At 39.3% G+C, this 15,974-nt stretch overlaps 1 protein-coding gene across 2 annotated transcripts in view; it reads left to right on the top strand.

Moving 5' to 3' along the window:
- OLA1 (Obg like ATPase 1) overlaps positions 1-15,974 on the top strand; it is a 114,651-nt gene that overhangs the window by 92,365 nt on the left and 6,312 nt on the right. For both annotated transcript variants that reach the window (XM_081934822.1, XM_081934821.1), the window contains exons 8-9: positions 13,153-13,293; positions 14,010-14,106. In XM_081934822.1, the coding sequence (XP_081790948.1) occupies positions 13,153-13,293; positions 14,010-14,106 (238 nt within the window). The remainder of the gene's footprint in view (positions 1-13,152; positions 13,294-14,009; positions 14,107-15,974) is intronic.

Below are 15,974 nucleotides of genomic sequence, written 5' to 3'. Positions count from 1 at the left end.
GGAAAAGCCATATGGACACATTCATGCAAAAGTCAAGCTTCACTCAGAGGAGATTATATTTCTCAAGTCCAGCCTGGATGTCAGTGCAAAGATCATGGTAAAGGTAAAGGTTCCCCTCGCACATATGTGCTATTCGTTCCCGACTCTAGGGAGTGGTGGTCATCTCCGTTTCAAAGCCAAAGAGCCAGCGCTGTCCGAAGACGTCTCCGTGGTCATGTGGCCGGCATGACTAAACACTGAAGGCTCACGGAACACTGTTACCTTCCCACCAAAGATGGTTCCTATTTTTCTACTTGCATTTTTACATGCTTTCGAACTGCTAGGTTGGCAGAAGCTGTGTCAAGTAACGGGAGCTCACTCGGGTACGTGACGCTAGGTATTTAAACCGCCAAACTGCCAACCTTTCTGATCGACAAGCTCAGCATTTTAGCCACTGAGCCGCCGCGTCCCTACAAGATCATGGTAGGACAAATCAAATAGGGTAATAGTCCTTCAGCCATTGTGCACGATATAACCAAGCTCACTCTCACATTAAGGTGTGTTAATGCAACTTACCTCTAAATAGGTATGTATAGGAAGACTCTATCAGGAACAATACAAATAAAATAATAGCATATTACTCTTTCTATTTTCGATAGGATTGCTCCACTGGGCATTTTTCAATAAGTAGAAAACCTTATACTGACATATCCTGTCTAAAATTAGTTAAAGTTTATCGGTCTATCCTGCTGAACGTAACCCCCCGGACTTCTAAAACTAAAGGTTCAATTCAATGCAATGATTCCGAGTTTCTCTAATAGAAAGATTCAGCAGTTTTCAATCAAGACCTTTATTCCTTCTGTGAATAAATGATGCCTGAAATTTTTATTCTTGTTCTAATGGAATTTCAATGGCCTTCACTGCAAATCTACTGGAAATTTTCGCATATTAAGTGGAAAAAATTAAATGATGTTAACTACATTTTAATGTGATTAAGTCTGACAGGGTCATTATTTCTGCTAATCATTCAGTTTAAAGAGCTCCAACACAAGTTTATAACAGACAAGATTTTTAATTGTGTATTGACTAAAGAATGTAAGGCCACTGAAATAAATTGAATGCATTTCCTATGTATACATGCAGAATCTTCTGCTTCTTCAACCTGTACATTAATGACTTTATGATAGTACTTCCAAATTATCTTAAAAATAACAGAAAATGCTTTCTGTTTTCTTTCCTCTATATTTAAGCCCTTATTTTTTAAATGGCAACAGCTTTAATAGCTGTTCAGTTGATTGAGCTACCCCATTTGTTCTCAGCAATTTGGTTGGTTATTTTTTTTATTTATTTGATTTATTTATTTGTTCACTAAATTTATTTGCCACTATCTCACTGTGGACCTCAGTGCATGATGAATCTTCTCTTCCAGAGGAATGATGGCCCTCTCCAAAATATGTTGAATATCAACCTTCAATTTTCCTCCAAAAATATTCCTATGAGATAGGATGGACACACCCACACATCCACATACCATAGATGGCAACATCTAGTTACTTTAGTATCTTTTTTCTTTTCTACCCTGTTTCCCCAAAAATAAGACCTCCCCGGATAATATGTCCTCCCCCAAAATATTGCAACACAGCAGCAGCCATGAGGTAACCATGTTCGCCGCCTCCTGCACCTCAAAAATAATAAGACCTCCCCAAAAATAAGGCCAAGTGCTTATTTCAGGGGTCAAAAGAAAATAAGACCCTGTCTTATCTTCGGGGAAACACGGTATTCATCTTTTTTTTTCTTGTACTCCTTCCTTCCTTCCTTCCTTCCTTTTTCTTTCTCCCTGGAATTGTAATTCTTTCATGACACCATCTTAAAGCAAGATTAGGAATGCCAGATATTTCATTTTTTTAATGTCTGTTTTGAATTGAACAAATCCCACTTTAGATTGGCAACAGTCTCTAATCAGAATGTGCTTTTTGATGCTGCAATACAATTTGGTCTAACTTTTAAAAAGTGGTTGCTTTTCTGTCATCTTCTGACATTGACATGTTTACACAAACAGATCTGAACTAATGTTCAAATAGAACAATTCTTAAATTTGGAGAAAACCCTTTTTATATATCATCCTTTGTCATGAGATCCAGAATGTTTCTACAGGTCACTTTATACAAGATTTGGTGGCATACTGAATGCTGGTTATGGAATTACAGATTCATTCCAGATTGTGTATGGCAAGAGTCGCAGTTCTGAGCTTCACATGAAAGTACTGCTAAACAACTTTAATTTTCTGAAATAAAAGACTTCCTACACATTTCTGCCATTGCTTAATTCCTCCTTCCTCCTACACAAACATCCCATTCATTACTAAAATAAAGTATTTCAATAGGTAATAAGCTTTTCATCTCTCCTGTATGTGGAGTGAAATTTGAATGCAGCGTTTTATTTACCTACTGGGGAGACATAAAAATCCAAGGTAGATTGATTCTTAGTATAAAGATTTCCCCAGTGAAAGTTGTGCAGCATATTGCACTCTGTAATTTTTTTTTATGAAGAGCATTTGCTTATGTGGGAAAAAAGACCCCACTACAAAGCTTCTGCTTGTACTCTAGTCTTGAACTAATGTTATTACAGTTCCTTTCCCCTTACGCTTTTGAGAAACCTTTAGATGTATAATCTTAAAAACTTCATTTTCCCTTGGACAATATTGAACTATCTAGGTATTAAGGTTCAGTTTTTAGCAAAATACCCTGTTTTCCCGAAAATAAGAGTTCCCCGGATAATAAGACCAATTGGGCTTCTGAGCATATGCACTAAAATAAATCCCCCCCGCAATAAGCCCTCCCCCAAAATATTGCAACACAGCAGCAGCCATGAGGTGACCACGCTTGCCACCTCCTGCACCTCAAAAAGAACAAGACCTCCCTGAAAATAAGGCCAAGCGCTTATTTCGGGGGTCAAAAGAAATAAGACCCTGTCTTACTTTCAGGGAAGCATGGTAACTATCTGTGGGCACCAGTGGGCCCTAACATCCATTGTCTAAGGCCCATCTTACTTTAAAAAAAAATTAAGTATCTGTATTTCAATAAATAAGATTGGGCATTCAGCAACACAATCACCAGCCTATAACATCTTTGTTTCCAAAAATACCTGTAGATTTCTTCAAAAAGGACAGCTGCAGCCATGCTTATCTCACCAGAAAAAAACAAAACAATATAAAAGTAATTTACAGTGGTAGCCACTTTTCTGGAGGATTTGAAAGAGCGTGTGGTATATTTTCTCCTATTAATGAGTATTTTGTGACTGCCATCATGGCAAATGTTTTGTGAATGAACAAGTCATGGCATCCATGTTATTGTATGTGCTTGCAATATATTCCCTAGAACATGCTCTACTGGCCCAGAAAGGTTTGCCATTTTGAATATTTCCTATGATTTGAGAAAATATCAGCTATATTGAAATACTTGAGTGATATGATGCTTTGATCCAATAGAAGTTTACTGTAGCAGAACAGGAGCAAATACATTTCAGCCATTTTCTTAAATTTAAAAAGTTAATGAGATGATGTGTGGTCCTTTAGACCAGCATAGGAGATGTTAGAAATCCAAGATTTTTCATTGGAAGAGGATGGACTGGATATTTTTTCATAATCAGTTTGTCTTCTTCTGTGAAAGATACCTAGGTTTCCCATTGGATAAAGTTATAAATATATCTTTGAGGGCATACAAGAGTGGGGAAAACCCACATGAAGTCAATGCACAAGACTTTTGGAGATATTATTAAATTTAGCCTTATTCTGTAGGTGAATGTGAAAGATCACACATGTTCTGGATCATCTATTCAGATGGTGGGATTCAAATTATTTTACTACCGGTTCTGTGGGCGTGGCTTGGTAGGCATGGCGGGCATGGCTTGGTGGGCATGGCAGGGGAAGGTTACTGCAAAATCCCCATTTCCTTCCCACTCCAGGGGAAGGTTACTGCAAAATCCCCATTCCTTCCCGATCAGCTGGGATTCGGGAGGCAGAGAATAGATGGAGGTGGGGCCAGTCAGGTATTTACCGGTTCTCCGAACTACTCAAAATTTCCACTACCAATTCTCCAGAACTGGTCAGAACCTGCTGAATACCACCTCTGGAAGAGACACTGACTTCTATAACATTAGCCTGTACCAATATTTTAAAAGTTAGTTCCCTGTGCCACTAGTTTTAGTTTAATATTTTAATATCCACATTTGGTTAATATATATTGAATGAATATGGTTTGAATTATATACCAAAACTGTGGAATCTATCAGTGTAATACAGAATTATAGAGTCATCTAATACAGGGTTAAACATAAAGAAGAAACAATGTTGGAAAAGCAGTATAACCCCCCATATTTGCACTCTTGGATTGTCAGTGCATGCTCGCTTTCTATTGTTGTGATGGAAAGATGGATCAATATTATCGCGTAAAGGTAAAGTTTAATGATGTGTTTAGGAATTAGGCCTAATGATTTTTTGTTCGTAACATGCTGTTTTTCTTGTTTCCTTCCCATTTCCCTTATTTGTCTTGGATGCTTTTTCTCGTATTTTGTATATTAAAGGAATGAAATAAATGTTTTGGCTCAACTCCAAACAAGGTTAAGCTGAACCAAAAGATGTCCTTGTGTTGCATAGCTCCTCACTGTATACATTTGAAATATCCCTGTTTATGAAAGAGTACATCAACAGCAGGGGTGGGATCCTACCGGTTTAACAACTGGTTCACTGAGCGCGCGCTTCGCTGATAGTCGGAGCTACCGGTTCGTCCGAACTGGTCCGAACCAGTAGAATCCCACCCCTGACAACAGTTCTTTGACTTAGTGCGGGGATTCCCAACAAGGGATGCTTGACGATATTCCAGGGAGTGCGAAAACCAGGGTTTAGAAGTTTCAAAATTATAGTGCATAATTATATGTATATAATTATTTACTTTTGTAAGGGGTGTGAGAATATATCAGAAGTGTTCTAGGGGTGGAGGGTATAGAAAAGGTTGGGAACCCCTGACTTAGTAGATCCACTAAGTCAAAGCATCTATCCTTTGAATGTTAGATCAGCCAACACTGGAGTTTATCATCTTTTTACAGTAGAATCCAGTATTATTTCTAGCAGTATGCTTTTCAAGAACAAGTAGGGTAGATTTTCCCCTCTGGAATTGTTGTCATAAATAATGAGGTAGAGGGTGCTGGGCTTTTAAATAGAGGGGTCCTGTTAATATATAGGGCAGGATAGAGACAGGGATTGGTGGATTGCCCTGGCTGTGTTTCTCTGCCTGCCAAAGCATAGCTCACCAAGAAGAAAGTAGTCACTTATTTACTCTTCCTCGTGTAGAATGGGGCATGGAAGGGTAGGGAGAGCTTAGACAATTGGTGGGAATGGTGGCATAGATTCCAATCAAGCGAATGAAGCAAAAGAATGAAGAAGAAAGGCTCTGAGGGCCCCACTGATGCAAACAAGCACCACCCCTGACAAGCGCTATGTAAGCAAGTGGTGTGCTGACAATGCGAAACCAAGGGCTTTAATTCAGACCTCATGGAGGCTGCCCACAGAAGACAAGAAATTGGTACAGTACAGCACACCTCTGGCATTAATGCAATTGTGATTGGTTAACTTAATAACATTATGGCTGTAAGTACTGCCATAGACAGAATAGAGTGCCACGCTACCTTCAAGAAGGTGTAAGTGAACAGAGGGCACTTGTCAATGCATGAGAGAGGTCTTGGGTGAGGCATTTGGCTCAGTCAATCAGGAGTAGTAGCATTCCTGCAGTGTCCTCAAAAGTAATCAAACTTTTTAAAATCCCAAGTCAAGACTAATTCAAAAAACCCTTCCAATTCAGTTTCAGAGGCTCTTTCCATTAGTTATCTTTTCTTCTCTGAACCATAGCTGTATTTTTCATAAGGGATTTTATGGAAGATCATTGGATAGACTGAGCAAGAGCAACATTAAGGTACCTTTAGAGTTAAGAGAGTTCTCCAAAGGCTGTGATGGTGAACCTATGGCACACATGTCAGAAGTGGCATGCAGAGCCATCTGTCTGGGCACACAAGCTGTCACCCGTTGCTCTTCTGGGTTCCAGCGTGTTAGCCAGCTGGTCTTCACATGCGCGGGAGCACCGAAAAAGTTGGAAGAGCAGCCGCCTGGTGTGCATTCACGCTGGCCGCCTGGTCTTCTAGTTTCTGGCGCACATGTGGTTCTGAAGACCAGCTGGCCGATGTGCATGCCGGAAACCGGAAGATCATCTTCCCGGTGCGCGCATGGGCACCGGGCGCCTGCTTTTTCAGTTTCGGGCTCGCACATGCACACCGGCCAGGTGGTCTTCATAGGCACATGCATGCCAGAAACGGGAAGACCAGCTGGCTGGTGCACATGCACATGCTGGAAATCGGAAGATCATCTTACCGGCTTGCATATGCGCACCGGGTAACTGCTGGTCTGGTTTCCAGTACACGTGCGCCCACGCGCGCCCATGCTGTTGTTTTGGCACTCGGTGCCAAAAAGGTTTGCTAACACTGTGCTAAGGAATTGACTTTTCATTGTATTTTAATTTTCCATCTGACCAGCATGCTACTGCTAGCTTACAGTATGTTTATTTCCTTAAGATTGTATTTTTGGTGTGTCTTACTATGACATACCAGATAGCCTCTGCTATTGGGCAGTTTGCATTTAAAAAAAAAGTCAAACTGCAACCATAATTAGATATGCTAAAATGACCACTCAGTTACCTATCTTGCTTAGGCCAGTTTAGTTCGTGTTTTGGGCATTATTGTGAATGGTATTTGGTATCTACATATGCTTTAGGTATAGCCTGTTATGCAGAGGACAACACTTAATTAGAAAGCAAGTTTTCATCCAGAATTCTGTGATCTATATTGGCATTATGGAAATGGAGTAATTTGTGCTACCGAAATCATATTGAAAGTCAAGAAGTGAGACAGGCAAGCATAGAACCTGCCTTTAAAGGGATGGATGTGGTACCCTAGTTGTGTACTTAGCCATTGGCAGGTCTGATGTCAGTCACTTCAGAGACCTCTAGACCTCCATGCTCATTTACTGCTTAAATGTACCAGCTCTGCTTCTGCATTATGAAGATCATCTGTCAACACGCTGAGATATTCCCCTTTGTTATTAAGCTTGTGATGCTCTACATACTGTCAGGTTTTTTTGCCAATTATAGTTAAAGTACAATAGTGTATTCACTGGATCAAAGTCTCTCACTGGCAGTGGAGGAATGATTTGTAAGTCTTTATTCATCTGAATTGTACAATAGAATACCTGAGGAATGCAAATAATCTCTCTAAGGACTCCACAGAAAAGCCCTTAAAATGAGTGTAGCACTATTATTATTCGGAATTGGTGTTTTAGCCAAAGTAATTATTTCTTATCTTGTTTCACAGCATTCTTGGTTTTACTTGTGGTGACCGTATTTCCCCCCACCCCTCTCTTTTAGGAAGAAAAAAAAAACCCGCACTGGATTTTTAGAAATATTCTAAAACTGTTTTTGTTTTTATGTATTTATTTCATTGCTTTGCACTTTGTTTTAGATACAGTTTAGGTTGCTATCCGTGTGTATGCGGGTTAAGCGTTTGCTTTTAGTCACAGCTAAAATAGTCGCATAGATTTTAAGAATTTTTTTTCTTTTCAGAAATAGTCTGGTAACTTGAGTTGAAATTCACACCCCTCGTGTGTGGAACAGTTCCATGAAACAGACCTCTACCATGCTATGTCACAGTCGGGCTTTTTGGTGGCCACCTAAAACCAAAATTGATCCTTTAAATACAAAGGATCAATTAGGAGTGGGATTAGGAGTGGGGTTACAGGAATTTTAGCAATGGAACCATTTTCCTTCCCACTTAGAGCCAATTCATTCCTTTGTTCATCAGAGTGGAAACTTTTAGTTTCCTTTCTAACGTATTCCTTATGTTTTGGTGAGGACATGAGTCTTTTTGCTGTAACAGAAAACTTTGCAGCTATCCTTTTCTATGAAAATCCCCTAAACCAGTGATAGCGAACCTTTTCGACACAACTGGAACATTCGTGTGCCCGTGCGCCAGAAATCCAAAAACCAGCTGGCCGGTAACCATGCACACTGGCCAGCTGGTCTTCCAGTGCTCCGGCACGCACAAAGACCAGCTGGCCAGTGCGCATGCGGAATTCAGAAGAGCAGCTGGCGACAGAAAGGGTTCTGCGTGACATCTCTGTCATGCGTACCATAGGTTTGCCATCACGGCCCTAAACATTTTATAATGCCTTGGTAAGGCCACACTTGGAATACGGCATTCGGTTTTGGTGGCCACGATGTAGAAAAGATGTGGAGACTGTAGAAAGAGTGCAGAGAAGAGCAACAAAGATGATTAGGGGACTGGAGGCTAAAACATATGAAGAACAGTTGCAGGAACTGGGTATGTTTAGCTTAAGAGAAAGAAGGACTAGGGGAGACATGATAGCAGTGTTCCGATATCTCAGGGGTTGCCACAAAGAAGAAGGAGTCAAACTATTCTCCAAGGCACCTGAGGGTAGAACAAGAATCAATGGGTGGAAACTAATCAAGGAGAGAAGCAACTTAGAACTGAGGAGAAATTTCCTGACAGTGAGAACAATTAATCAGTGGAACAGAAGTTGCCTCCAGAAGTTGTGAATGCCCCAACACTGGAAGTCTTTAAGAAGATGTTGGATAGCCATTTATCTGAAACAGTATAGGGTTTCCTGCTTAGGCAGGGGGTTGGACTAGAAGACCTCCAAGGTCCCTTCCAACTCTGCTGTTGTATTGTATTTACAAGGATGGGAACGAACCAATGTATTCAGAACTACGGCTGGCATCTCTGTTTAAAACTAACCTGGAACATCTTCTCTGGAGTAGTGAGCAGTATGTATTCTCCAGGGCCCCAGAGTACAAGGTATTTTCCAGCTGTCTTCCCCCCCCCCTTGGGGAACAACAGATTTCTCCATATATATCCAGAGAAGGCGCAGTAACTTGTGATGCACAGATTCTGAGATGTGAAGATAACATAGTGCTACACCACTTTCTATGGCTATATCTTTGGGGACTCTTAAATATCAAATTAGTGTTATCATCTACTAACTATATACACATAAATTAAAGTAATTGTAGCAACTGTGTTCTTTTTGCAAGGGTGGGATACGGCATAAAGAACATTAAAAATGGAAAACGTGGTTTGAAACTTTTGCACAGCGTTATGTAATACATCCATGAAACCATGAAACAGAAAACTCTTGAGAGAACTTTTTTGTATTCTTGGTCTTTAAACCCTACTCAGCAGGCGTACAATTAATCTCATAATAGCTTCGATCCCCTGCTATTCTCTTTGACAAATGAGAGTTGATGAACTTGTGGCTTCATTTATTTTGACATTTGCATTGATTATTTAAAGGAGTTTCAATTTGTATTGCCAAAATGGCTTTAGCCATGGTCTGAAAACTGCAAAATGAAAGGCACACACCTTAAATTTATATATTACATACTGCTCGCTGTTTTGTATTGTTCATAGATCCCAAGTGTAAGTGGAGTTCTTTCCATTCAGCTGCTAGATTGCCCGACCCCTCCCTCCTGTTCCAAAGGAAGCCTTGTACAGTTGTCATTGCAGGATTTCCTCTGGTTTGGGAGCTGGGTTGATTAATTTGTAGAATGAATTGACTCAGCTTTTCAGGATGACCAGAGGCCCCACAATATCTTAGGGTTTGTGCAAGGGTGGCGATGATCTCAAATCAATGTGCAGCATGCAGAAAGGGCTTGGTATACAGCTGTATTTCAGTTAAACATAGATTGACTTTGAATAGTGAGTGTTCTGTGTTTGAAAATGCAACGTATGTTGTGATTTGCCATATTCTTCTCTGTTGTGAATCCTGTAGAGTTCAACCAGTGCATGATGAACAAATAGCTATTTTTCACAGTGTCGCAAACAAAAGCTATAGCACTTTGTGCATAATGTAATGACTGTAAAATCACCCAGTAAATTGTTTGCAATAGCATCTTGAGCTGTGGTAATCACACAATGTGAAGAAGAAACAGAAATGGTTACTTCAGCAACTACTTCCTGATCAGAATTGCTAACTTAAGTATGCACAGTGCTAGATCCTGACTACTGAACAAATTTAGGTCAAATTGTCTCTGCCACTACAGCATAATATTAGTTAGTAAGGGCAACAAGACCCAAATTCTCCCTTTTACTATTAGGGGACTACCAGTCTTACAAAATTGATGCTGATACTTATTTCTTGGTAAGATTTACCTGTTGTTCGGAGCTCTTATCCAGATTATCACAAATGGTGCAGGCACTCATTTGTCCATAAATATGCTTAAAATGTTCTAGCCATCAACTTTCAGTGTTTTCTTTTGAGAGCAGGCAACAGAATTTCATTTTTAATGTGTGCCAGTGTGCTCGCAGTAAAAAAAAATGACAATAAAGGTTACCTTACCTTACCCTATCTTACCTTACCTTAAAATCATGGGTAATATCTTCCTGGACTTTTAACACATTGGAATTTTTGAAATGATTTAATGGGTGCGTTTAAAAAATGGACAGCATGGGAAGTGTGACCCGTGAGAAAATGTCTATTCACGAGAAGTCAGAATGTTCCATTTATATTGACTTATTCTAGTATAAGGTTTATATACAGTGGTACCTCGGTACTCATCATTAATTGATTCCAGGAGGCGCGATGAACAATGAATACCAAGCAAATTTTTCCCATAAGGAATACTATAGTGAGTCACAAGGCAGCTGCCACTGACAAGTTCTAACTTTTGCATCAACTACCAAACAAAAGATGAGTATTGGGACAAAATGTTTGTATCAAAATGTATTAAATGCCAAATTTGATGAGTTTCAAGCGGTTGGGTACCAAATTACCACTGTATAAACTTAACAGTTCTTAAGCAGAAGTGTGTATTTCCCAATGGAATATTCTAGGCTTAATTAAGTCCCTAGTAGCCCAAGGTAAATAAATAATGCAACAGAAATATATGGTCAACCGATTCAATTTTCATTATTGGACATAGATAAAGATAATCTGGCAGTGAGCTACTGCTCTGTTTATAACTATAGGTTTTCATATTGGATGTCTTTGGAGAAGAATAAAGTGTGTCTTAGGAAGATTAATTGTGTGCTAACATTTTTAAAAATCTAATAAAAATTGTACACAAATATGTTTCTGAATACTTACTTTTCTGTCTACGTTTTAATGTGCTAATCTTCACTATTTTTGTTTACTCTTGTCATATAAGAACATAACCATAGAAAAATATATTTTGATGCTTGAAAAGAGTTTGCAAAATATGTAAACATATGCTATTCCTTTAAAATACTCCTGTTTACTAATGCTCCTTTAAAATATTCCTGTTTACTCATCTTAATGTTGTGGATCCTTCCGTAGACATCCAGAGGGAGATGTTACTATGTCAGATGTAGCATAAGAAAAAAAAATCCTCCCCAAATCAGCCCAGCATGGAATGTGTCCAAAAGCAAGTGGCTATGTACTTAATTGTTAAAAGGGACAATAGAAACATGAGGGTGGGGAAACCTGCCATATCTGGCAAACATCTGAACCATCACCAGGTGACAGCAAATGGGGTTTTATTTATGCATTGGTTGTCTAGATTTTTGCAGCCCAGATTTAGTAGCCCCAGAGCAGTGGTGGGTTTCAAATTTTTTTAGAACCTTTTCTGCAGGTGTGGCCTGCTTTGTGGGAGTGGCTTGCCAGCCATGTGACTGAGTGGGAGTGGCTTGGCAGTCATGTGACTGGGTGGGCATGGCCAACTTGTAAAATGTGGTGAAACTCACTTAAGAACGCTCTTGCTTAGCAACCAAAATGTTGGCTCAGAAACTCTGGCATTTGAAGCACGCAAGTCTTAAAGCTGTCAAGTTGCACCCCTAACCCTTTAGAAAAAAAACTCCAGGGGTGTTCAAACTTGACAGCTTTAAGACTTATGGACATCAACTCCCAGAATTCCTCCTCCAGTCATGTTGGCTCAGGAACTCTGGCATTGAAGTGTGCAAGTCTTAAAGCTGTCAAGTTACAAGACCCTTGCACCCCTAACCCTTTAGAAAAAAAACCCCAGGGATGTTCAAACTTGGCAGCTTTAAGACTTTAAGGTTTAGATAGGACTCTTAGAGGTGGGCGGGGCGATTGGAGAGCCAGCCAATCAGTGAGTGGTGGACGGGGCAAGTGTGGTGCAGACGAGTGGGGGGAGGGAGCTGGAACTGGTTCTAAACGGCATGGTAGATTTGTGGAACCTCTTCTATAGAAGAGGTTAGAACTGGCAGGAACATATAAGTCCAATAAACCTAAACCTAAATCCACCTCTGCCCCAGAGTGACAGAATGAAAGAGAATAACTTGAAAGAGGGTATTAGTAGCTTGTTGGATCCTGGGTAGGTAGTTCATACACTGCAACGTTTTGTTGCAATCTCTAAAAATAACTTTACAAGAAAAAGTTTGTCAAGTCTAACTTTGTCAGAAAAGCTCACTACAAATAATAGTGTATGTGCTCTTGTTATTAAAAATTGCTAAAATGGGAATATTTGGGGATAATTCTTTGACACATGGGACTGTTTTGGAAGTATTCTTAGAGATTTGCTACATAGAAATAAATAGATGGGCAGACATAGCAACTGTATAATGTGACCAAATGCGTAGACAGATGTGTAACAGTTAATTCTTACTGTTTCTCTGTTTCTGACTCGTTGATAAAATAATAAAAAAGACAATTGATCAAAAGTGGCCTTTTGGGGTGTCGTTCCCCTTCCCCCAATGAATATAGTACTTAGAAAAGTTTCACTTGGATAAAAGAAGGAAACCCAAAGTTTGACAACTCTCCCAAGTGTATTTCAAGCTGGCCTCTCTAATGTGTGTTCCTTTTAAACCCCAGCCTAATTTTAAGCCCATTTGAAAATCTATTCATGTTTCACACAGTTTATAATTTGTGAGAATAAAAGCAAGATAACGGTAAAATATTAATGGAGTACACCTGAAGCAATTGCTGACTGTTAATGCCTTGACCTTGGAAAGCAATACACAAAAAAATGGCATCATAAAACCGTGCAAGTCTTATGAATATGTATGCCTACCTGATCATAATGAATGTGGTACAGTCATGCATACACTACAAGATAATGTTGTGCCCTTTTTTGTCTGCAGGTTGATAAAAATTAAAGAGTGGGTGGACAAGCAAGACCCAGGTGCCTTGGTCATTCCTTTTAGTGGGGCCTTGGAACTCAAGTTGCAAGAAATGAGTGCTGAAGAGAAGCAGAAGTATCTGGAAGAGAACATGACACAAAGGTTAATTAGCATTCATTTTCCCTACACTTTATTATCAACTATTTCCTTCCAGTAATTTAATTGCTTGCGCTGATAGAATAATAAATGACAGAGTAATTACCATTATAAAGAGGGAATCTTCTCCTTTCTTTACCATGAGACAGAGTGAAAAGATTTATTTGAAATTAAGTTTTTAACTGTCATCTGTCATCTCAGTACAGTGTTTTAATTATAACATAGATATTAGTTGTATGTATATATATATATTCTCCCCCACCCCCACCCCCAAGAAACGATCGCCCAATTCTATGGTCATTGTACACCAGGAGGAGGCTGAAAAGAAAAATGCTGGTTTTTTAAAAATTGTTGCAGTTGCATCCTCTGAAAAGCAGCAATATTTTAAGTTGGTCAAAACAACAACAACAACAACCCCGTGATCTCAAAACATAGGGATTCCCGAAAAAGAGCCCTTGTGGAATCTGAAATAATCCCTTCTGCATTTTACAAGCCACACCAGGCCACGATTCCTGAGCTTGTATTTCATACACTCTCCTTCCCAGAATAACCACTTGCAATTACCAATAGGCATATAAGTACTAATGAGAAGGAAGGTTCAGCAATATTCCCTCCCCCCCCCCCAAAAAAAAGGGAAATATGCCTGAGACATCCAAGGTCTTTTTCCCCCCCCTCTTCCCTCTTGTGTATAAGTTGAACAGCCTTGTTTCGTTTTCTTTTAGTGCTTTACCAAAGATAATTAAGGCTGGCTATGCAGCACTCCAGCTAGAATACTTTTTCACTGCAGGCCCTGACGAGGTGCGCGCTTGGACCATCAGGGTAAGATTCATACTTATTCATCAGCTCTACCCAGTTCCACACTATTGAATTCAGATTGATATCACTGACTTTGAAGTTTGTCATGGTGGCGGTTAGCTAGTCATTACAGATGAGGGTTTTTGTCCAGGATAACTTTAATTATTTGTGAGCTGCTGAACAGTGAAAGTGGAGCTGCATTGATTGAGGCAGGTAACAATTGATTCTGCCTATTACATAGTCTGAATTTCTTCATCCTGTAGAATCTGTCTACCCTCCTCCTGTGGTCAGAGATAAGACATACCAGTATTGTACTTGCTTAATCTGTGTGACTGGGTTTGTCTGCAATGAAATTGATGTTGCTTTTCATTTTGTATTTGCTAAGTTTGTTTGGGTTGCAAGAGAATCTTCTTTCCCTCCTTTGCTTGGACTACATTTTCAGCAATAAAAGCAGTATAACATGATTATGCTCCTTACAGGCACGTGATTCTGCTTTTTTCTTTCTTTTACACACACACACACACACACACACACACATATGTTTAGGAGTAGTTTATTTCAATGGTTTTGTTTCAGCAATAAAAGCAGTATAACATGATTATGATCCTTACAGGCACGTGATTCTGCTTTTTTCTTTCTTACACACACACACACACACACGTTTAGGAGTAGTTTATTTCAATGGTTTTGTTTCAGCAATAAAAGCAGTATAACATGATTATGCTCCTTACAGGCACGTGATTCTGCTTTTTTCTTTCTTTTACACACACACACACACATACGTTTAGGAGTAGTTTATTTCAATGGTTTTGTTTCAGCAATAAAAGCAGTATAACATGATTATGATCCTTACAGGCACGTGATTCTGCTTTTTTCTTTCTTACACACACACACACACACACACACACACACACACACACACACGTTTAGGAGTAGTTTATTTCAATGGTTTTGTGTCTGCACTATAACCAGTCCCTGCATATGCCTAAAAACTATTTTGATGTAGACTGATTACAGTCAGAGTAGCTAATTTATTCCCAGTGGACTGTAAAAGCCGAGCTGTATAATGGTTCGCTTTTTAATGTAAATATATTTTAATATAGAAGAGAGTATTTTTTTTTTCAGATGCATGTAATGACAATGTCCGTACAGACTTTAATGAAAATGTATCAATTCTTTCAAGGTAGCAAACACAACATTTTCTCTCTTAATTTGTTCTTGCTTCAATTATTTTAGCCATACAAGATATTATTGGCACTGCTTTCATATCGTCTCAGAATAATTGATCTCGGGCTATGCAGTCTTCAGTCAGCTTCATTTTAAAACAAACGCTACAGATGCCTAGCCCCTTCAACAGTATGCTGAATTTTTGAAAGTGTGTTTAGTTTCCTATCACACTTGGGCTCAGCTCAGAATAGTGACTTCAAAGCTCTTTCTGCACTCAGGAGCAGGTTCTTCCCCTCCCTAGAAATCTGAAAGCTGGTTTATCATAAGACGGATTGTAAGTATCTTTGATTTAATGTCCTGAGATATTTAGTCAGAGAAGCATCAGTGAGTAGCCATATTAACCCAATACATCTTTTATTATAAAAACTGTGCTTTGCAATGTCAGACTTCTTAGCACTTTAACATGGTTTGTTAAGCAGCCTTTAGGTCACCCTTATTTCTCAAATGCCTTTCTGTGACTGTGTGCGCAGAGAATAGAGGCTCCTCGTGCAGATCAGCCCACGAAGCAATTCTAATGCATTCTTCATCATTTAAATGTGTTTGAATCATTTGCATGTATATAAGTGGTGGTGGATTGTTTATGGTTGTTGCGTTGTTTTGTAAATATGCAATTTAATGTCTTTCAAACATGCATTTGCTGCAGCTTTTGTTGTACATACTATATG

The sequence above is a fragment of the Natrix helvetica genome (genome assembly GCF_964273705.1).
Source record: "Natrix helvetica genome assembly, chromosome: 1".
Taxonomy (NCBI): domain Eukaryota; kingdom Metazoa; phylum Chordata; class Lepidosauria; order Squamata; family Natricidae; genus Natrix; species Natrix helvetica.
The sequence above is the reverse complement of the archived record's forward strand: the minus strand, read 5'-3'. Positions and strand labels throughout refer to the sequence as shown.